This window comes from Protopterus annectens, chromosome 17.part0, assembly GCF_019279795.1.
Source record: "Protopterus annectens isolate FY-2018-M chromosome 17.part0, PAN1.0, whole genome shotgun sequence".
Classification (NCBI taxonomy): domain Eukaryota; kingdom Metazoa; phylum Chordata; order Ceratodontiformes; family Protopteridae; genus Protopterus; species Protopterus annectens.
In genome coordinates this window covers 437548033-437571880 of record NC_056751.1, presented here as the reverse complement: position 1 = coordinate 437571880, position 23848 = coordinate 437548033, and the positions used below count along the sequence as shown (strand labels likewise).

The window sequence follows — 23848 nt, the reverse complement described above, 5'->3', positions numbered from 1 at the left end:
AGCCCCATGTTGGCTTAGTTCTTAGCATACTTTCTGCTACTTTATGAATATAATAATCTATATGACTGGTGTTTTTCTCCTTAAGGATCTGTATCCAAAACAGCACACTCTATTTCTTGAACCCCCCCCCCCTTATTTCACCATCCATTTCACTTTGAACTATAACTTTCTATTTGTGTTATTTCATATAAACCTTAATTGCATAGCTCTAAAATATCCCTTCAAATCAGATAATCCTAAACGACCTTGTTCTATTGGAAGGAACAACTTATTCCACTTAACCCTTGCCCTCTTTCCCTCCCACATACATTTCTTCAACTCTTTATTCATTATTGTTCACAATTTGTCATCTGGCTGATGAAATGATGCCTGTATTTTATATAAAACTAAAGGTACTAAAAACATTTCCAGTGCTTGTATCTTACTATCTATATCCATATGCAAGAGCTTCCAGTTTCTCAGTTTTTGTATTATACTTTGTTTAGCCTCTTCCCACATATCCTTACCTGCCACAACATAAGTGTTTTTAATCCATACTCTTAAATCCATCATCATATATTGTCCCCATTAACATGAATATTGCTAAACCAATTCGTGTGTTATAATTTATTGCTGCAGCTACTGTTTTATCTTCATAAATGTTAAATCTCAAAAAGACTTGAAAAGTATCTCAAAATGTTCCACAACACCAAAATGTCCTATTCTGGATTTATCGAGCACAAAATTATATCATCTGCAAATGAAGTCAACTTTTCTTGATTGCCATACCAATTATTTCCTTGAATTTCTGAGTACATTATTTTCTTTGCCAATGGCTCCAAATATAAACCAAATAACAAAGGGGAAAGAAGACACCCCCTGCCTGGTTCAGACATAACTTATCAGAGAGGAACCCTCCCACTTTAATACTTCTACCTCTCTTTGACTCTTTTTTTTCCTCATTTAATTTTTCCATTTTCATCTGTAGTTATGAAAACCACACACCCCTACATTATGATTTCTTTGAGCACGGTTTGATATGGCTCTTACATCCTCATTATTTACCTCTACCTTTACATAAAATTTATCTTAGACTAAACTTTCAGTAAGATTATTCTCATTTCTGTGCTTATACAACCCGGTCTTCATATTTGCTGCTCACGACTAGGTACATTTCTACCAGTATATATGCAAAGTTCTGCAGTGTTTATCACTTCTGAGTATCCATGTGTTTGATTTTATTTCGGTGTGCCTATGTCGCACTCATTGACTCTTCAGAGAAAATTATTGCATTTACCAAAGTTCAGCGACAATGGCATCAGTGAATTATTAACACCAGCAATACAATTATTTTTCCAAAAATAAAAATTGCTTCTACCTTTTATGCCTAGAGAATCAGCAAACAAAGAAAGTGTAGCAATGTCATTCACAGTGGGTTCTGATATTAGCAGGGACAGTACTTACAAGTATAATTCATTAGAGCACCAATGATTACTATGCATGTTTACATCAATTACTGCAAATAAATGTATGGTTTCAAAGAAAAAAAATACTGGTACCTTGTCTTCCCTCATCATTGGTAAACAAGCCAGCATCACTGCTGCTAAGACTGCTGGAGTCACTATAATAAGAAAAAAATATATATGTCAGAAGGAATCAAAAGAACTGATCTCTGAAATGTAAAATTTTAAACAAGCAAGCAGGCTGTACTCCAAGTGAAGTTAATACTAACAAAGATCTAAAAAAGCAAATATGATTTCTGAATTAAGCTGCAAATATTCCATTACTTTGAATACATACTATTCCTAGTATCCCAAGAATCTAACAGGACCCTGCAGTAAGCAGATGCCTCCACAGCTATGAGCTGAGACAACAGGCACATTTTCCTATGTTATTACATCAAATATATGCTGCTCCTTCCTTACTATGCAGCTAGTTAACCTTATTAAGAGCATCAATACATGAGAATATGCATGAAATCACACAGCCTAAAGCTTTTTATGCATCTTGAAATGAGGTACAATAAAGTTATGCATCAACTGTTTCATACAATAAACACCTTAGGTGCAATTTATTTATTCAAGCTATATTTCAACTCTGTTTTACATTGTTTTTATTTATTTCTGTTGATTTACTAAAGTCAGGTAATACTTCAGAAAATGAGTTTTCAAATTAAAAATGCTATGTTTAGCACAAATCCACCACTAGTCTGCAGTCCTGACACTAAAACTAATTCTGCTATAAGTGCCAGAGTCCCACATGCTCAAACACCACTATCTCACAATCAGGGACTAGGGCATCTTGTGGCTTGCATGCCTGGACACTAGTGCTCAAACTCAACCACATGCTTGAGGGAGGTGCAGCAGCCAATTGGACAGTGGGTAGCTGCTGCACCTAGGAATCATCCCTGGATCCATGGGGGCCGAAAACCATCAGAAGGGGGCCATCATTAGGGCAGCCGTAAGTGCTACTTGTGCTCTTGCTGCCATCCCAGCTATAAAGGCATTTTTTTCTATATGTCTTAACTCCTCCACTGAGAAAGGTGCGACCTGCATCACTGTTGCACCCACTACGCCTTTCCCCTACATGCAAGTGTATGTTCCTATATACCTGTTCAACGAAGGCTACTGCCATACAGTGGCTTGTTGTACCACATGATCATCTCACCCTCCAGACCACATATACTAACCCTTCCTCTGATTGCTTGTGATTGCATGCAGCTAGTTGCACTGCCTCTGTCCATGATGGACACACCCATCCTCCTTGTCAATAGCATCAGTGCTCGAGCCACTAATCCAACTCAGGTCACTCTGACTATAGTCAGGGGTTTATCCCTCTATGCTACCACAGTCGGTCTACAGTTACGTCCTTTTAATAGTTAGAAGTAAGACTACAACAGGATGTCAGTTTAGCTGATTCAATGAAGTTATTTTTTTCCAGTGTACCAAAATCGTAATAAATATTATAAAAAAAGTACACAGTTCTACAAACCCTCCCTAAACCAAAAGTATCTCAGTGTAATATGAGGTGATACAGGGTAGGGATTTACCTTTCTTAAACAATTCAAACAAAAGCAGGGATGATGCGACTTGGCTGTGAATGATAAAGTCAATCTGCACAAGAGTACATCTGCACCTTGCCTTGAGGTGCACCAACCAGTAGAGTTAATTTTAATAGCATGGTTGAGAGAAATCAGCCCCTTGCACAAGGTATGTAGGGGTGCAGCCCTACTCAGAAAAAGACTGCATCATACAGAGAGGAATTCTCTCAAATAATAGAAATAGATACATCACAGACAGAGAAGATTTAAAAAAAAAAGCCTTGTTTAGTTTTCTCCTGGAAAATGGACTAAAAGGATAGAAAAGAAAAGGCTGTAACATGTTGCTTGAAAGAACACTGTTGTTGGCAGAATAAAAGATGCATGACACCCATTCTAAATGAAGCAAGTCACTCTCTGCTATCCAGTTTTGCACTGTAGTAGAGTAATAAATAAACCATCCAATCATTCTAACAAACAGGCAGCATTAGTAACAGAAAATGCCATAAAATATTATGCAATTACATATATTCTGACAGACATGGAGGTGCCAAAATAATGGTGCATTTGTATTTACGGCACTATGCAGAGTTTTGTACAAAAAAACCCCCATTTTGGATGCTACACAGCAAGCAGCTACTTAACAAAGATGACATTATGACCTACCTGTAAATATACTGCTTTAGGCTGATGTCAGGATGACTTTCTCAGCAGAAAGAGTAGTTTCAGGAAGGAGATGAAATGTATAAAAAAAAAAAAGCCCGATTAAAAATATGATGAAAGGGAATGCCCCTTTATTTGTTGTTTAGTAAGCATAACATGGCAGCAGATAAATGAAAAAGTGCGGTCAGTTATGTTTTATGTACTGACTCAGTAAAATATCCTTAGTCCAACTAAATGTCTAAGATTTTCTTAGATAATGACAATGGTATGGTTCATCAAACCAACGCACTAGCATTTCAGTAAATTACATCTACACTGACCGATATTCTGGGCATATAAAAACACTTGGACTTGGAAGCTTGGAAAGAGAAAAGTTCTGATGGAACCAAGTAGGTAACATAAGCAATAGCTCAGAAGATGAAATGATGAATGACACCTTCAGTGGCAGTTTAAATGGACTCATCCTGAAAGAGCATAAAGTGCTATAGGTCCTTAAATATGATGCAACCTATTGCTACCCGACCTTGCTGTGTTTAAAAATAACATGAATGACACATAATATTTCTTCAAAAAACAAAATAAACCGGAATTCTACCAGCTAATAGTAAATGTATATCCCATAAATATATTTTTCTTTACACTTCAAATTTTATAAATATAAAATAATGTAATACCAAATCAGAAACAGTAAACACAATTCTGCATTTCTCCTAGTAGGAAAGCACAGTTGTTTAAGTAAACTTACCAGAACAGTACATATACAAATGATTATTGCTGCAGTAGCCTTAGCTATTGGGTTATATTTATTTATTTATTTTATTTTACATTTGTTAACCGGGATAGTCCAACTGGATACATGTCCATTTTCAGTGGAGGCCAGGGGAGAAAAGCTACAAAGAAACACATATGCAGGACATACAAATATATTTTACATGTTTCTAGTATATTCAAACAGACAATATAGATGAGCAGACATTATATCCTGCTAAGGATGCAACAGTTGCCCAGCCTCCAAAGCCTTTAGGGCATCTTCCATGTACTTAAACCATCAGTCAATTTGAGCTGAGATGACTAAATTCAGGTTTGGGGTGGACATCCAAGTTATTTAGTATCCTTTCTCTTTAGTTGTTTTGGTTCTGGAAAGAAGACAGGCAGACTGATAGCTTGGTTCAAAATAATTGTGATACCACTTTAGGCATTAATTAAGGAACAGCGCTTAAGGAAATGCTATTTTTATGGAAAATAAGATTTACCTCACCATAACAGCCTGTAACTCAGATACTCTTCTTGTATAGATCAGAGCAAAAAGTAAAACGGTTTTCCATGTTAAGAACCTCAAGTCAACTTGATAAGCAAATTCAAATGAAGCAAGAAGTTAGTTTTCTAACACAAAATTTAGATCCCAAGGAGCACCCACCTGTTTCACATGAGGTTTGGTATGGAACATCCCTTTGAAAAAATACTTTTACATCAGACTGCATTGAAAGAGGAGGCACCCTGGGTAGACGTGAAAATGGCCAACAAATGAACTTTGGTGGAGGGGTAAGACAGACAGGCCAGAGGATAGTAACTCTCACAAATAATGTAGAACCAGAAAAACTTTATCCCTGAATGGGTGAGGTTTCTTTTCTTGGCATCAACTAGAAAACCTTTTTAATCTATTAACATATGATTTTCTAGTAGCAGGTTTTCTCCTCTCCCTTAATATCTGCTGCACTTCCTCAGAAAAAAAGGTGCCTAAAAGGTAAGAGATTCTATCACTGAGGCAATCAGTTGCAGTTGTTTGGGGTCAGGATATATCAAACACCCCTGTTCTTCCAAACGTATGTCCAGTCTGTGAAGAAGCTTGTGATAATTGCCCCAGGTCATTTCCAACAGAAGAAAGTACCACTTTTATCTGAGTAAGAAGCGAGTCCTCCTAACTCTTCAGAATGACCCTGGACACTAGTGGTAAGGGTACAAATTCATACAGAAACATTCTTGCCAAAGGAAAAGAAAAAGCATCCGTCCTTCCACGTCTGCTTGCATAGAGTCCTGAACCAGGATTTTGCCAACTGACTGTAGTGAGTGGAGGCAAAGACATCTGTTTGAGGTGTTTCCCACAGCAGAATCAATGCTTGCAAGACCTCCTTATTCAATTTCTGTTTCTTACGGTCTGTTCTGGTCCTGCTCAGTTTCTCTGCCAAACAGTTTTGCTCTGACAGTAGGCAAGATGCTTACAGAGTAAGACTGTGCTCAAATGCTATATCCCATGCTATCATGGCTAGTCTGCACAGCCACAGAAGGTAAGATCTGGTCCCCCCTTGCTTGTTTATGTACTACATCATTCTGGTGGTGTTGTCTGCAAACACTTATAGAGGTCCCAGGGACCAGAGATGACTGATAAGAGTTGAGAAAAATTATAAGTGGCAACATCTCTTTTATGCTTAAGCATTTTGGTTAGTCTTTTCTGTTCCAAAGATACAGCTCTCCAAGCAAAGTCAGAGGTGTCTGTTATGACTGCCTGTGCTGGAGCCAGAAGGGAGAATGGAAGACTGTGATTCTGAAAAATTTGGTGTTTCCATCATAAAATCCCCCTTTTGACAAATCTCAAAACAGGAATCTGGAATGTCAAGAAATATTGATGTTGGGATCATACTGACTTCAGGCACCACTGGATTTTTCTCGTCTTGAGTCTTGTAAGAGGGATCATGAGACTCTTAGAAGCCATGAGACTCTGAATCCTGAGGAACTCTATGGATGACACAGTAGTCTGAAAGTAAAAACTCAATAACAGATCTAGATTCATAGCTGATCCAGTGAGAAATTCATGACACTTTGAAAAAAAAAACTGCAATTTTAAGTAAGCATTCTAAACAAGGAAAATGGGAATACCCTGAAGTCTGCAATAGGCTATCACAAGAGCTGTACACTTTATGAATGCCCTTGAAGCAGTGGACATACCTAAGAGTAATGCAGAGAAAGTACAATTGTGTACACTTACCATAAATGTAGATGTTCGAGTGTCTTCACTGTTGCAGTCATCACTGTTGGGTTCTTCCTGCCGGCAGGCAGTCCTCGGTCAGCCAGAATCCCAAAGTCTGGGTCCGGCGTCGGCTGTTCAGTCATGCTCCCTGATGTCAGAGCGCTAGGAGTACAAAGCTGCCAGCCGACGCCATGTTCTCCAGTTTTTCTTGCCCCAGATGTCAGGTGCCCAAAAATGAAGGCTAATAGTAAAACAAAAAAGTAACATACAACAAACCCCATACCCTGAAGCAAATACACCTCAGAAGAAGGGTGAAATAGGAAACCACACTAATGAAAATATAAGAGGGTCAGGAGGGAGGGTAACCCAGACTGCAACAGTGAAGACACTCGAACATCTACATTTATGGTAAGTGTACATAACTGTACTATGTTCATCGTGTTTCACTGTTGCAGTCATCACTGTAGGGTTGAATTCCAAAGCTGAGATAAAGGGTGGTGGTTATAGAGTAGAAGGGGCGGCTAGAAGGCCCTGCAAGACTGCAGAAGCAAAGCCTGCCCTAGACTTAGAGTAAAGAGGGAGATTGTAGTGCTTAGAGAAAGTATGCACTGAACTCCAAGTTGCAGCATCCAAAATATCTTTGGTAGGTACTCCCCTGAGAAAGGCAGCTGAAGTAGCAGCAGCTCTGGTAGAGTGAGTCCTAATTTTTCCTGGGATTTGCTTTCCATGATGAGAGTAACAAAATCTGATTCCATGAGCAATCCATTTAGAACTGGTCTGTTTTGAAATAGCTTTGCCTTGGGAATTTGTTGCATAAGAAACAAACAGTTGCTCTGTTTTCCTGATATCCTTGGTTCTGTCCAGGTCAAAACAAAGTTGTCTGTGTACATCTAAGGAATGCAAGATCCTTTCCCCCTTATTTTGTGGATTAGTGAAAAAAGTTGGCAGGTGAATAGTTTGATTTAAAGCCACTTTGGAAACCACTGTAGGCATGAAAGTAGGATTAGTCCTTAAAGACACCCTATCTTGGTGAAAAATAATATAAGGTTCCACAGCCATGAGTGCTTGTAACTCCGAGACTCTCCTGGCTGAAGTCAAAGCCAGCAGGATAGCTGTCTTCCATGATAAACACTTAAGATCAGATGTGGCAGCAGGTTCAAAAGGAGGCAGAGTGACTTTTTCCAGAACATAGTTGAGGTCCCAGGCAGGTATGGGTGGTGTCCTAGAGGGCCTTAAATTCTTTGCTCCTCTGAGATATTGTTTCAGAAGTGGATGGGAAAAGATTGGAGGATCTGTACTGTAATGTGCAGAGATAGCGGAGGCATGTATTTTTATGGAGGAGAAGGATAAACCCTTATGTAGCATGTCTGTCAGGTAAAGTAAAATCAGTGGGATGTTAGGAATGAGGGGATCCGAATCCTGAGCATGCATCCAGGTGCAAAATCTCTTCCATTTACCTGCATAAGATTTTCTAGTGCTAGGCCGTCTGGCTTCTAAGATGACATCCATGACCTGTTTGGGAAGAAAAGGCTTAATCACAGACCCTGGATTCGCCAGGCTGCCAGGCTGAGAGTTTTGACATGAGAGTGCAGAACCTGGCCCTGGTGTTGGGACAAAAGATTTGGAATCTGAGGTAAAATCCAAGGTGGCTCCTGGGATAGATTCATCAGTGTTGAGTACCAAAATTGACAAGGCCAATGTGGGGCCAGTAAAATCATCATCTTGGGCTTGTCCTGCTTGATCTTTAATAACACCCGTGGAAGAAGAGGTAGTGGCGGAAAGGCATACCCCGAGAGGTTTCTCCAACTGAATGATAGTGCATCCACTTTCCATGCTAGTTTGTGAAATGTCCTTGTGCAAAAAATCTGTAACTGGTGGTTGAGGGGGGATGCAAATAGATCTATGTCTGGGCAGCCCCAGGCTTCTGTAGTCATCTTGAATATTTGGGTGTCATCTTGAATATTTGGGTGTCTAGAATCCACATGTGTGGGTCCGGCAGGTTCCTGCTCAGGCTGTCTGCCAGAATATTTTGTTTCCCTGGCAGAAACTGAGCTTGTAGATCCACTTTGCAAGCTAGAGCTGTGTTTCAAAGAGTCATGGCTAGTCTGCAAAGGGGGTAGGAGTGTGAACCCCCTTGCTTGTTTATGTACCACATAACTGTGGTGTTGTATGTCCGTATCAGTAGTTGTCCTGGTTGTAGAAGATCCCTGAAAGCCAAGAGGGCATTCTGTACAGCTAACATCTCTTTTAAACTGATATGTAGGTGCTTCTGATCCTCTGTCCAAAAACCTTGCAGACCTTTTCCCTGCAAGTGGGCTCCCCATGCGTAATCCGAGGCGTCCGTGGTTAACACTTGGCTGGCTGGAGGCAGACTGAAGGCTTTTCCTTTGTTGTGAAGACATGCCATGGTCCACCAATGGAATTCCTTTTGTAGACAAGGCAAGACAGCAATCTGTGTGTCTAGACTGTGGCAATGCTGAGACCATACACTTTTTAGGTACCATTGTATTTTTCTCATATGTAGTCTTGCATTTGGTATGAGAAGGATGCAGGAGGCCATGTAACCCAAAGCCTGCAGGAATTTCCTTACAGTTAACTGAGTTATTGACGCCAAGGTTTTGAAAGTTGAAGCCAGCTGCAGTTGTTTTTCGGATGTCAGGAATGCCATCTGGGTTGTTGTGTTTAGAAGAGCACCCAGAAAAGTTATCTGTTGTGTGGGTGTCAAATTTGATTTTTTTATGTTCACAGTGAATCCCAGGTACTTGAGAAGATTTTGAACAAATTCCAGATGCTGGAGTAAGACATCCTTGCTGTCTGCTTGAATAAGGCAGTCGTCCAGATACGGGTAAATTTGAATTCCCTTGAGTCTGCAATAAGCTACTACTGGTGCCAGGCACTTAGTGAAGACCCTGGGCGCAGTAGACAAGCCAAAGGGCAGCGCAGAGAATTGATAATGTTTCGATCCGGCCTTGAACCTGAGGTATTTTCTGCACTCCTGTCTGATTGGGATGTGTAGGTAAGTCTCCTTTAAATCCAATGTCACCATCCATGCATTTTTGCTCAACATTGGCAGGAGCTGCTGCAGAGTAAGCATCTTGAACTTTGGTATGTCCAGGAAAGTGTTTAAGACTGACAGATCCAGGATGGGTCTCCATGAATTTTGCTTTCTGGGAACTAGAAAGAGTCTTGAGTAAAAACCTTGGCCCGTCTCTGATTGTGGAACCAGTTCTATGGCCCTCATAGCCATGAGGGATCCCACCTGGTTTAATGCCTCTGACCATTGGTGTTTTGGTAGGTCTGGCCATCCGTTTGGTCTTGGCAAGGTATGAAAGTGGAATTTGTAACCTCTTGAAACTACATCCAGAACCCACTTGTCTTGGGTTATGCAAGTCCAATTTTGTTGAGAAAGAGAGAGTTTTCCTCCTAGAGGGGCTTCCAGGAGAGAAGTTCCTGGAGCCATGCAGGGGGAGTCATTGAGCCTGTTTTCTATAAGATTGAGGTCTGTCCTCTCCACCCCTGGGGGTGGAAGCACTCCACTGTCTACGTCTGTAAGAGGTCTGTGCTTGGGCCCTCCCTTTGGAGCGCCTATATCTACCCCTCTGAGGCCTGTCCGAGCTGGGAAAGGACCAATTTTTAGTTGGCCAATTTCTGCTAAATCTTGGGGGCTGAACTTGTAAGAAATCCTTAACCGTTTGCATGGATTTTGCCTTATCCTCCATTTTCTTTATCACCTCTTCAGCCTTAGACCCAAACAAAACATTATGTTGAACAGGAGTCCAGTAACTTTGCTTTCACTTGATCAGGTAAGTTTTGTTCCTTTAACCAAGCATGCCTTTTAATGACTGTGCCAGAGGCAGCCGCCCTGCAAGAAGCCTCCAAGGCATCAAAACCACAGTGTAAACCATGCTTCCCCACTTGTTCAGTGGCATGCATCAAATTGTGTAATTCCATATCATCTGCACATGCAGTAATGGTACCCAGCTTTTGTTTCATAACAGACAGTAGAAATTGCTGATATTTTAGCATATGAAATTGACAATTTAAAGCCTTAATAGATAAAGTAGCAGAAGTGTACACTTTTTTTCCCCATCTCTCCAAAGCTCTGGAATCCTTATCTGTCAGAATAGGGTTTTTAGCAGAAGCGGCCTTAACCCCCTTAGGACCCTGAGAAATGGTTTCTGGATCAGCAGTAGGATTTTTGTAAAGAAACTGGTGGGAGTCAGGGACCCTGTAATATCGGTTGGGCTTAGCAGGGGCTGGAGGAAAGGAGTCAGGAGTTAAATTAGCCTCAGAAAAGGCATCATCCACAATATCCAAAATAGGAGGAATAGCCAGGTGTCTATGTTGGGGAAGAAGGAAATCCCTAAACCTTCTCTTAGATTCTGAGTACTCCTGTCCTTCCCAGTGAAAATGTTCCCTCATGTCATGTAAAGTTTCCCCAAAAGAAAAATCCTCAGGGGAGAAGCTGATGGAATGGATTCCTCAGCATCAGAATCCTCATAAGGAGGGAAAGTATATTCCTGTTCAGAGGAAGACACTGAAGAAATAGATGCCTGATCAGAAGATTCATAATCCAATTCTTGCCTTGGCCTTTTGCCTGGAGGGGGATGTGAACCCCTAATCATGGTTAGTAAGTCCTCCGCCATTTTAAGTAGCTGTTTCTGAGATTTGGGTCCCGGATCAGAAGAGGCCTGGGCTAGTGTCTTAGATTTAGAAGGAGTCTTTGCCTTTGTCTTTGGCTTTGCCTTTATCAGAAGCTGTGTAGGCCTGAAAACCCCCTCGGAAGCCGGTACCTGCACAGCGGCTCCGGACCCATCCAAGGGAGCACTGTCCGAAGGTCCTGCAGTTGGAGTGCTCAAAGGCCTAGTTGGCTACTCATGGGAGCCCGTTTTGGCAATCGTTCTGAAATGGCCAACAACAGGGGCTGCGCAAGCCCCTCATTGACGACGGCTGAACCTGTAGCTGGCTCTGCTTGTAAAACGTCGTCTGATTTGGACCTCGGAGGCCTGTCCTTATCCTTGCATCGTTTGTGAACTCCGGTAGTCGGAAGCGTGTCCCACGACATTTTATAATTAAATCGCCTACCAAAGTAGTGAAAAGCAAAATCGTACCTTTGCTTAATCGTACGTTGGTTAAATCTAGCACAAAACCGACAGCTAGCTACGTCATGGTCAGGGCCTAAATAAGGAATACAGTAAGAATGGAAGTCCTTATGAGGTATTTGCTTCCCACAAGAAATGCAATTATTAACTTTTTCTGACATCGGACTGGAGCAAGAAAAAAGTTTCCCCAACGGGGTACTTAGCTTTGAGAAGAAGAAGTAAGTCTTCGGACTGAAGCACGAAAAAATATCAGGAGTCAGCCTACCGGCACTTGCGAACTGCTTTCACCGCACGGCAAGAAAGACTGGAGAACATGGTGTCGGCTGGCAGCTTTGTACTCCTAGCGCTCTGACGTCAGGGAGCATGACTGAACAGCCGACGCCGGACCCAGACTTTGGGATTCTGGCCGACAGAGGACTGCCTGCCGGCAGGAAGAACCCAACAGTGATGACTGCAACAGTGAAACATGATGAACATCTGGTAATACGATCCAGATACAGAAAAAGTAGCATCTAAAATCTGAATCTATAGGAAAATGATAATATACATCTTTTAAATCTAATGTTACCTGGAAAACTCAAATGGGGAATAAGGAATAACAAGTTGTGAAGGGATAACATTTTGAACTTGGTCAATAATCACAAACTGGTTCAGAAAGGAAAGATCCAGAACTGGTCTCCAAAAATCTTGCTTCTTTGACACCAGAAACATGCTTGAATAAACCCCGCTTTCCTAACTATGAAGGAGGGACCACTTCTCTCACCCCCGGTGACAGCAAACACTGAAAGACAAGACGGAAAAGAGGAGTTTATTTACTTACTGTATTGTCTTTGTTTATTGGGAAAGTCTGACTTGGTAATACCCATTTTCAGTGGAGGCCCGAAGAGAAAAGCTCCATTTGTTTACATTGCATTATACTTCGTGCCAGTTAAACACAAGGTAGTTAAATGTCTATTCACATTTATACACATACATTAGTTATATTTATACATTCTAAGATTTTACAGAGATAGAAGTTACTAAACAGAAAGCCCACATGCAACTTAGTAGATTGTGCAAGCAGCAGTTATATATAAAAATCGTTGTCATTTCAGTGAAAGGTTGAGCATTCTGTTTAAGGAGAGTATTTGGAGAGTATTGCAGGATGATCACAAAGTTTTAACCTGGTGATGAGAATGTGTAGGAGCAGGACTGGATAAAATGTTAGAGTACACACAGAATGCGGCCAAAAGGATAAATGGTTCACTTATTATCCAAATAATATCCAACCAGTACATACATAAAGTGAACCAAAGCAACAGGCAGCTTGGTAAAAACAAAAAAAGTTTTAATAAAGCGCTTTCACAGTAATGTTGCTACTGCTTCATCAGAAAAAAACTTTTTTGTTTTTACCAAGCTGCCTGTTACTTTGGTTCACTTTATGTATGTGCTGACTGGTTAAAAAGTTTAAGCAGTGGTTTAAAATTATTCAGTTTGTCGGACAGTTTTATCTGTGTGGAACATATTGCAAGTTTGGTCTAGCAGATAGAGGGAATCCCTCGTAAAGAGTCTTCCACTGCCATCTGTAACCATGATGGATTACTTTCAGAACCAATCTGTCAAACTATCCGTTGCAAAAAAGAGAAATGGAGGTTCTGAATTTCTAGAAGGATTAAGGTGGGAAGAAGGGGAGTCCTGGTTATATTTATTCAGACTTACTAGACTGCCCATTGTTCTGGAGGGGGTCCTCATCTCTTTTTGGAACCCCCACCACCATTGATTGTTTAACATTTACTTATCAGCAGCTTGCTACGGGTAGCATTAAACTCCTTGACAAACTTGGAGAAGTTAGGGTGGAAAATCTGAGACATCCCTTCAATCTTCTTATCTCTCTCATCATATTATTTAAAGACCTATGCAGCAGACAGCACAAAAAAACAAATTATTTGTTCAAAGGTGGACTCAAAATGTATTTTTTATATCTTTTAGGAGGTTCTGAGAAAGCAACTAAACAAACCTCCTCATAAAAGTTCAAGTGGCAACAGTCCAAGTGACAGCAGAATCATAAGCATATGTCAAACAAATGAGTAGCCATTTGGGAAACAGAATCAATTTTCCTCAGACAAGGAAATAGATGCCATAATATTCTTCATATTCTCACAGCATAAACTAACATATTAAAGTTAAAAGTTCAGAACTCTAAAAATACAAGTGTTGAAGAAGAATATACTTTTTTCCTAAACTATCAAAAGCTTTCCCATCTTTTTCAGAAAGAGAAGCATTGATATTAACCAGATGTTTAGCAGCAGCTGGGTTCACTGAAACAATAATTGCTGGGTCTGATCTGAGATGAGTATATAAAAACGTATATGAACGAGGTACTTTACACAATCTGCTTTCTTGGGAGCAGCAGGTAGCTGTAAGGCATGTCATAGGCTATGACAAAAACATCCTCCAATGCTGAAAGAACAGCAGAAATTGACGTAGGTTTTGGAAATTCCAGTTGGAATAAATCATAATACTCTGTGGAATATCATTATGCTTCCACTGAAACAAATAATTTACTGTAGAAATAGTTTCAAAGAAAGAACACCTTCCAAAAGAACTGACAGAAGCCACACTCTCCTCAGAATCTGAATAAGAAATCTGAGGAGCCAAAACATATAATCTCCCTTCACACTCATTTTGAGGTTCAAAAACTTGAATCTCTTCAAAAAATGAGAGATCTTTTTGTTTTCTTTTGGCTGAAACGGCTGAATTGGAATGGTCAAGAGGCTGAACTAAAACCCAATAAATCACTCCTGTCCAAAGGACCGAGAAAGAAGAAAAATGTCTACAGTTTTGTTTCTTTTTGACAGAAATTTCTGATGAAACAGACCCATCTTTGTCAGGAAAAAAAACTTTAGTATTGATGAACACAGTATTCTGAAAGCTAGGCAGAGTGACATATCCTGCCCTTCTCCCAGGAAGAACAAGAGTGTCTCTCCCTTGCCCACCAAGGGTACTCTAACAGCCACAGAGGATGTGTCTGTAGTAGGTGGAGGGATCACACCACAGGAAGCCAGGGGAAAAAGATGAATGATCTGAGGAACCAGTAATGGCCACAGCACAGTCATCCACCTTTGGCTGAGGCACTTAAGCAGCCTGCTGCAGCAGCAAAAGCTGTTCTGTAGTTTTCTTCTTTTTGTGGCAGGAAGAAGGAAGAACCAAGGAACTGGTAGGTTGCTCCATGGTTAAGCCAAAAAAGATGACTGATCCCTGGAGAAGCTTGGTAACAGTAGTCAGTAAAGCAGGTAACTAAGCTGTAAAAGAAGGTCACTCTTTCCCCATAAAAGCAAAAGCACTTGAAACACTTACCCCAGTTCCCAAAAATGTGTACCACAAAAAAGTTTTAACAACTTTTTATCACAAAAGTAATAACGTGACACTCCCATTTAAAAGTAATTAAAATTCATTTAGTAGTCAATAAAAATGCTTATTCCTAGCTATAAAATAAATATTTTACAGAAAAAGTTCAATTTCTGTGAGAAAAAGTAAGGTGGAAAGTTTATTCCCCTAAGGGAACTTATCTGCCCAGCAATGGAAGAGCATTAGCGGTCGATCCTCAAAAGCCCGAAAGAGGAGTGCTCTTCGCTGAAGGGCTTGGTGCAAAAACCTGACTTTTTAGTAAGCTCACCTCAATCTGATTAATGGTTTGGGTGCGCTGAATGTACCCCAAAAGCTTTGGAAGTTGGCAGGCTATTATAGCCCTGCAAGGAAATAACCCGCATAGGTAAGGCTACTGCAGCAGTAGTCCATATGGTAGGCATCCCTGCTTTCCATATCGTTCTGCAAAGTATTTGGGTATCAGCAGACCTCTAGTGAAAAAGTTTTAAAAACATACTGTTATTTGTCTTTTTCCTGTTCTTGCAAAGTGAACATGTTATTTGTTGGGATATGCCTATCAAAGATGGGCCTCATCTGTGAACAAAATGCAGCATTGCTTATGAACCTAAATGATATCTGTTTTCTGCATTTCAGAATAAAGAGATTTGGTTATAGCTCAGTGAAGCCTGGGATAAGGACGCACGGCCGAGTAAGAGTTAATTTACTAGGGCAGGCTGTGTCTCCTGGAAAATTTGAGCTACCATTGTTGAATTGAACATTTTGTACTTCTTGAACATTCTGTACTAGCTGTGGGTTTGAGGTAATTTGTGATAAACATGTTTTTCCTATATGTTTTTCATAGCCAACTGTCAACGGTCAGAAATGTAACAAAAAGTTCTTTTGCTTGCAGTATAAAAGTTGATGTCAGTAAACAAGTTGATCAGATCAGAGGAGATCAGATCAGTCCAGACTGGACATCTTGGCCAACATGCTGTGTAATCTGGTTAGCTGCTAATAAAGGAAAATTCATCGCTCGAGGCAGATGCGACTCGTTTGAATTTTTTCTTCTGACATTTTGGTCCTTCGGACCGGAAACCTCTACGAAGATACGGATCAGACCGACAGAGAGACCGAAAAACCTGTGCAGGTGAGGGTTTCTCATCTTAAGATTCCCTCGACTGAAAGCCCTCCGACTGATTTGTCGTTGAAAAGAGGCCGGCCGCTCTCTGATCCCTATCTGAGGGACGGTTTCTGTCTCATCTGGTTCAGGTAGGATGAAAAATAAATTTCTTTTAATTTAATTTAATCTTGTCGACAAGGTTTTATTTTTAGTTAAGGATGGGTAGGATTACTTGTTAAGATTATTTTGTTAGGGTCACCCGTTAAGATAGTCCCATTTTATAATAATCCCTGTAAAATAATTTTGATACAGTCCTAAATACCTGGAAAAAGAAAAAAGGGGGGCAAAATAAGAAATCTAGGGGAAACATGGGTTCGAGTTGCTGCAAGTGTGAGAGTGATGCCTGTTTAAATGTTGATGCTAAGTATATGAAAGGTTTAAACAAAAATAATGTTACATTTTTGAAAAAGTGGAAGTCGAGATATGATTTTGATGGTACACTGAATAAGAATGCCTGTGCAAAATTGGTTAGAGATTTGAAAAGAGATGCGGGAACTAGAACTAAAAAAGAAAGACAATTGGGATTTCCCCAAGCACAAAAATGGTTAAAAGAGGCAAATAAACGAGCTATAAAAGAAAAACAGTGCCAGGAAAAAGAAAAAAACAAATCAAAAGGGATCACTGGTGCCAAGTGGAAAAGTAGCTTTATTTTTAGATAAGGAGGATGAGCATACAGTTTGTGCGGTACAAAGGCAGGCAAGTGCCCCACCATATGGGGAAATTGCTGCTGCTGTACCGGCGGAACCTCCTCAATATCAGTCTGAAGATGTGGGATCTGTACAGCAGGGTGGGTTATTGGCTGCTCAAGGAAATGCTGTGACCCCTCCAATTTACCCGCAAATTCCCGTAGTACCCAAGGTTGCTTTGCAACAGGTAGACCAACCTATGCAGTTAAGGTCGGGACCAGCAGGGCAAGGACGTTGGGCCATTAAACTTTCTGACCACTCTGAAGCCCTTCCTTTAATACAAGTTGCAAACCCACAAGCAGGGGATGTTGGACAAGAGCCAACTATTTTAGTTTATCGTCCCTGGGCTAGAGAGGATATAAAACGAGCTACGGATAGTATTCCTCATCCCAAGGTTAATTTTCAAAAGTTTTCTGAGGACATAGTTGGTATGCGTTTAAGTTATCATCTAAATGGTTTAGAAGTAGAACAAGTAGTGCAACAAATCCTGGGTCCAGATTGGCATTTAGTTTGTGGTACTTGGACATGTAAGGCAGATGACGGCACTACATTAAAGCATAATTCTGGGGTGTTAGACATGCGAGTCACTGATCTGTTGAAGAGAATTTCTGATAAGTGGCGTCCAAGAGCAGATTGAACAGTAATAAATCAGTGCATCCAAAATGATGATGAATCTGTAGATCACTATATTGTAAGATTGACAGAAGTGTTCAATAACCATTGTGGAATGATGATTCCGCAGGATCAGTCAGTACGAACAGCAATTGAAAAACGCTTTTCTTAAAGGTTGTAAGGCAGCGATAAATAGTTTTATAACTAAGCATATGGTTGATCACAGAACATGTAGACTGCAACCTTTGTTTGAATATGCACGGCATGCTGAGCGACATTTCAATTTAAAAAAGAAAAAGAAAGTACAAGTGTTAGCAGTAGGGGATGATGGTGGTATATCTTTGGTACAGGACCAAAGGGGGCAAGGGCGCCGTGGTGGCGTACAAAAACGTGGGGGCCCGAAATGGGACACGTCGTACAAACAGGGTGGACATTCAGAGGAATATGAGGGGAGGTTAAAACGTGGAGAATGTTTTAAATGCGGTAGACGTGGGCACTTTGCTGCCGACTGCGAAGAGTGGCAACATCCCCCACAGCTTACGAACAAGGGCTCCGCATGACTATATGATAATAAAGGAAGGCGCCAAATTCATTATTGTGATTATTGTAGAGAAGAAGAAAGCGAGAATGATTGTGATGATGATGAGGCAGACACTCTCTGCAATGAATGTCAGAACACCCAGGAAATTAAGGAAGGGCGGGATTGTGACTGTGAAGTCATAAACCTGGCACATTTGGGTATTGCTATGCATCTGGATCAAAAACCCATGATAGAGTTTTTGGTTGAGGGACAGAAAGTAGAGTTTTTATGTGATTCAGGTGCATCGCGTACACTTTTGGGTCCAGCAGTTCTACCCCCGAACTGCGAAACAGATGAGTTTGTCCTTGTGAAAGTGGCAAACGGGAAAATCTATAAGGAACCACTGTCTCATCCTCTATTGTTCACAGATCCGCAAACAAACCAGACTGTTAGGCGTAGGGTAATTATATCGAAAGTTTGTCCAGTTAATTTGCTGGGAAGAGATTTGATGCATTTGTTTGGAATAGCGGCAATTCCCACACCTAAAGGCATTGAGGCGAAAAGGTTAGCGGATGGCTTGGTGGTACAAGGAGTACAAGATGTGTTTTACTGGTATAGCCAGGACTTGATTTCAAACGGGCCGGGGAGGGTTGATACAAATTTGATCAACCTAGCTTTAAGTAAATCTAGGAGCGGGTCAACACAGGTTGCGGTGCACTTACATTGTACTATGTACTACAGACAGGCCCCTGGTCCGAATAAAGAATTTGAAAAATAATTCTTTAGGCACAAATGTGCAAGGATAAGTTTGAATGATATGTTTTGGGATAAGCAAGGTAATACAGTAGTGACCTGTACTTTGACCAAGGAAATTAGTTTTTTTTATCGCTCAGGTTATAGCCCACATATTTCAATTTCTAAAGCGGTGGGGATATATTGGGTAGATTTGGCGAAAAAGGTAACAAATTGGGACACAATGTCCGAAAGTCAGTTGAAGGATCAACAGATCCAGGTACAAAGATAAAATTGGGTGACTTGGGCACAACCAAGTGTGCACCTCAGGGATGACAAAACAGAAATGGCATGACAAACCCTCCTAACTCAAGAGGAAGATAATGCGTTAAGTGCCTTACCTGTAGATTTATGGTCAAAAGGTAAAGGGGATGTAGGACTGATGAAAACAGCAGGTGAAGTTTGTACAACTCCAGTCAGGTTTTAGACCGCGTAAGCACCAATACCCGCTATGTAAACAAGCAGAGGAAGGAATTAAGCCAGTCATTGAGCAGCTACATTCTTGTTGAATGCCCAGATTCGCCCTGCAATACTCAGTTGTTTCCTGTAAAGAAAAGATGTAAAGATGGGTCATGGAGGTTGGTTCAGGATTTACAAGCAGTTAATTCGGCTGTGATCCTAAGAGCACCAGTGGTCCCTGACCCCTATACATTACTTAATGATTTATTACCTCAGCACAGATATTTTTCTGTCATAGATATAAGCAATGCCTTTTTCTCCATACCACTACATAAGGAGAGTAGATTTTGGTTTGCATTCATTTATCAAGGTGAAAGATACACCTACACCAGATTGCCACAGGGCTATTGTGAGAGTCCGACAATATTTGCACAAGAAATGGCTGCGAATTTAGCTCAGTTTGTTCCCCCAGAGGGAAGCCAGGTTCTGTTGTATGTAGATGATATTTTGTTGGCCTCACCCACGCAGGAAAGTTGTAGAAAGGATACCCTTGCCCTTCTTAGTTTTTTAGCTGAGCAAAGACATAAGGTAAATAAAGAAGTGTTACAATTGTGGAAAGCACAAGTAAAGTACTTGGGTTATTTAATTTCGCAGGCAGGTAGACAATTGGTGAACAAAAGAAAACAAGCAATTCTTGAGGCACCTATGCCTACGACTAAGCGGGGGATGATGTCCTTTTTAGGTGTGACTAATTTTTGTAGAAATTGGATCCCTAACTATGCTGAGGAAGTAGGGCCATTGACCGCACTGATCTATGATACTCCCATGGCGGCTAAGAATAATATACAGTGGACAAATAAGGCAATACAGGCATTTATTAGAATTAAGCAATTGATAACAGGATCCTCTGTTTTGGGTTTTCCGAACTATTCTAAGCCGTTTGTACAAATGGTTGATTGTAAGGGAGGATATATGACTTCGGTTCTGTTACAAGTACATGGGGATAAACAGAGGCCGATAGCTTTCTACTCCTCCAGATTAGATCCTGTTGCAAGGGCATTGCCGCATTGTGTTCAAGCTGTAGTGGCGGCCGCCATGGCAGTACAAGCCTCAGCATCATTAGTTTTGTTTCACCCATTACAATTGCGGGTTCCACATTCAGTAGCTACTATACTTTTGCAAGAAAAGATAACCTTTTTATCTCCTAGTCGACATTTGTCGTGTATGACAGTGCTGCTGACACAGCCTCATATGACCATAGAAAGATGTACTACTCTTAATCCGGCGACACTTTTGCCGACTCCAGAAGAAGGTACTCCACACGTTTGTTTAGAGAGCATTTATGACAAAGTACTTCCCCGACCAGATTTAATTAGAAGTTATGTACTCACCATAACGTTCCATCTGAGTAGGTGTATTCATTTGTCTGCAACCTGTGGGTTATGGATCCGATATCGGATCCGAACCGGCATGGTTTACCAGCTATGGAACCAAGCTCTCAGCTCCTCCCCTCACCCATAATACCCTGCTCTACCCTCATGACCTCAGATCGAGTTTGCCAACAGCAAGAACACCCTGAAAAGGGTAACACATAATATGCAGGAAACTGAAAGGCCAGGGGGATAGGAGGGCGGGATGGTTGCAGACAAATGAATACACCTACTCGGATGGAACGTTATGGTGAGTACATAACTTCTAAATCTGAAGTAGGAGATTCATTTGTCTGCAACCTGTGGGACAGAGTCCCCAGCTACCTGAATCTTGGGCGGCCATCATGGAAGGATATTCCGAGCACCTGAGCCAAAGGATGCTCTACCCTAGATGCAAGATCCAACTTGTAGTGGGAAATAAAAGTATGAGATGAAGCCCACGTGGCTGCTGCACAAATATCATCTAGAGGAATCCTAGCCTTAAAGGCTGCCGAGGTAGATACTGACCGGGTTGAATGGGCGTGTACACCCTCCGGGCCTTCCTGAAGCTTGATAAGCCAATAAGATACACTGTGAAATCCAGCGAGACAGAGATACTTTAGAAATTGGCTTGCCCAAATTAAATTTAGCAAAGGAAATGAACAGCTGGTCGGATTGCCTATGACCAGCCGTTCTGTTTAGATAAAATCTAAGTTGCCTGTGAACATCTAAGGAGTGAAGCTTGTATTCACCTTTGTTTTCATATTTAGGAAAGAAAACAGGGAGGTTAATGGATTGATTAATGTTTGCTTCAGAAGCTACTTTAGGAAGAAAGGACGGGTTGGTCCTGAGGTAAACACGGTCCGGATGAAAGACCAAGTAAGGAGGTTTAGCTGATAATGCTTGGAGCTCTGAAACTCTCTTGGCCGATGTAATGGCTACTAAATTGAAAGACAAGAATTTGAGATCCACCGTAGCCGCTGGTTCGAAGGGGGGGCGGTCAAGGCCTGGAGAACTAGGAAAGGTCCCAGGGAGGAACCGCTTGTTTTACAGGGGGCCTGAGAAGGAAAGTACCTTTAAGGAAAATTTTACACAATTTGGCTGACATGAGTGGACTAGAGTCATGACCAATGTGATAATGTGAAATTGCCGCCAGTTGTACTTTGACTGTGGAACTGCTGGCACCATCGTTAAAAAGAGTGGTTAAGAAATCAAGCACTAAAGGGAGAGGAACCGTGAAGGGATTCAGGCCTTGCCGCTCCGCCCACAAAGAAAACCGTTTCCACTTGCTGCTGTAGACTTTCCTAGTGGATGGTTTATGAGCTGCCACCAGGATCGCCTTAACAGGGGACGAAATACCGGGAGTCCTGATCAAGAGTGGAAATGGAGCAGCCAAGCGGTCAGCTTCAGGTTGTCCAGGTTCGGAGGAGATATGCAGGATGGATGAGATATCAGATCCGAAATGGGATCTAGAATCCAAGGAGGATTCACCGAGTGAGACCTTAGGAAGGGGAACCAGATCTGTAGAGGCCAAAACGGAGCAATGAGAATCATTCTGCAACCCACCCGAGAGGCTTTCTGAAGAACTTGGAGCATCAGAGGCAAGGGTGGATAAGCATACAGAAGACCGGGTGGCCAAGCATGCACCAGAGCGTCTCTTGGAGAACCTCCTGGAGGAGGTATCAGAGCAAAAAAACTGTCGCACTTGGTGTTTGAGGGAGAGGCAAAAAGATCGCATGAAGGAGTTCCCCACCGTGCAAATATGCGTTCCGCTACTTGAAAATTGAGAGACCACTCGTAAGGAGTCAGAATGGTGCGACTGAGCTTGTCCGCCAGGATGTTGGACCGACACGGAATGTGCGTTGCTATTAGAAAGCGGTTGGTGGAGATTGCCCATTCCCAAACTCTCATGGCTTCTCGACAAAGAGGGTAAGACCTCGTTCCCCCTTGCTTGTTGATGTACCAGACAACTGACATGTTGTCCGATTGAATCGCAATTGTTCCCAAGGGAAGAAAGTCCTGAAGTGCTAGCAATGCTAAGAGCACTGCTCTCATCTCTAGAACGTTGATATGCAGTAAGGTCTCTGAATCGTTCCACGTGCCTTGGACCGTCCGGCCTGCAAAATGCCCCCCCCCACCCGAGGCGGGAGGTGTCCGTGGTCACCGTGGCGAGAGGGGGAGAAGCACAAAATGGGCGGCCTCCGTGGAGATCTGGGGAGTGAAGCCACCACAGGAGGGACCGCTTGCAAGCCTTGCTGATCGCAATGGGATGATGCATAGGGAGAGCAAGATAAGACCATTGTACTAAGAGAGTCCACTGGAGGATGCGCATATTGAGCCTGGCAAGAGGAAGAAGTGCTACAGCAGATGCCATGGACCCTAGAGCCCTCAGGACCAACTCCGCCGGAACAGAACTTCAGTGGAGAATGGCCCGCACCTGGAGCTGCAGATTTTGAACTCTGTCCGCAGTGAGGAAGGCTTTTAAACTCCTTGTGTCTAACCTGGCCCCTATAAAATCTAAGAGCTGTGTGGGCGCCAGGTTGGATTTCTTTGTATTTATTGTAATGCCCAGAATGGGAGCAAGATGGAGAAAGGAGTCTCGCGCCAATAGTAGTAGATGCCTTGTTGGGGCGGTAAGGAGCCAGTCGTCCAGGTAGGGGAAGACCTGCACCCCCTGAAGCCTCAGGTGGGCCGCTACCACTGCTAATACTTTGGTGAACACCCTGGGGGCTGTGGTGAGACCAAAGGGAAGGACCAGGAACTGGTAGTGACTGGCTCCCAGCCGGAAGCGGAGGAACCTCCTGGAGCGCCTGTCCATCAGGATGTGGTAGTACGCATCTTTGAGGTCTATAGAACACATCCAGTGATTTTCTCCCAGAAGGGGGAGAATAGATTGTAGAGTGACCATTCGGAATTTTTCCTTGGGGACTGCCAGGTTCAAGAGAGAAAGGTCTAAAATTGGTCTTAGATCCCCCGTCTTTTTTGGCACTAAAAAGAACCTGGAGTAGAACCCTGATCCGATCTGGTCTGGGGGGACGGGCTGGATGGCTCTTTTCTTTAGCAGATGGCCAATTTCTGCCAAAGCGGCCTCCCGTTGACCAGGTGGAACGTCTGGGAGGGACTTCAACTTTGGTAAGTGACGAAAAGGGATGCGGTATC

General features: G+C 42.0%; 1 protein-coding gene across 1 annotated transcript in view; it reads right to left on the bottom strand.

Moving 5' to 3' along the window:
• The window catches only part of GPATCH2 (G-patch domain containing 2), a 1961709-nt gene that overhangs the window by 1471624 nt on the left and 466237 nt on the right, over positions 1-23848 (bottom strand). Inside the window, exon 3 of the mRNA XM_044059062.1 lies at positions 1539-1600. Within this exon, the coding sequence (XP_043914997.1) occupies positions 1539-1600 (62 nt within the window). The remainder of the gene's footprint in view (positions 1-1538; positions 1601-23848) is intronic.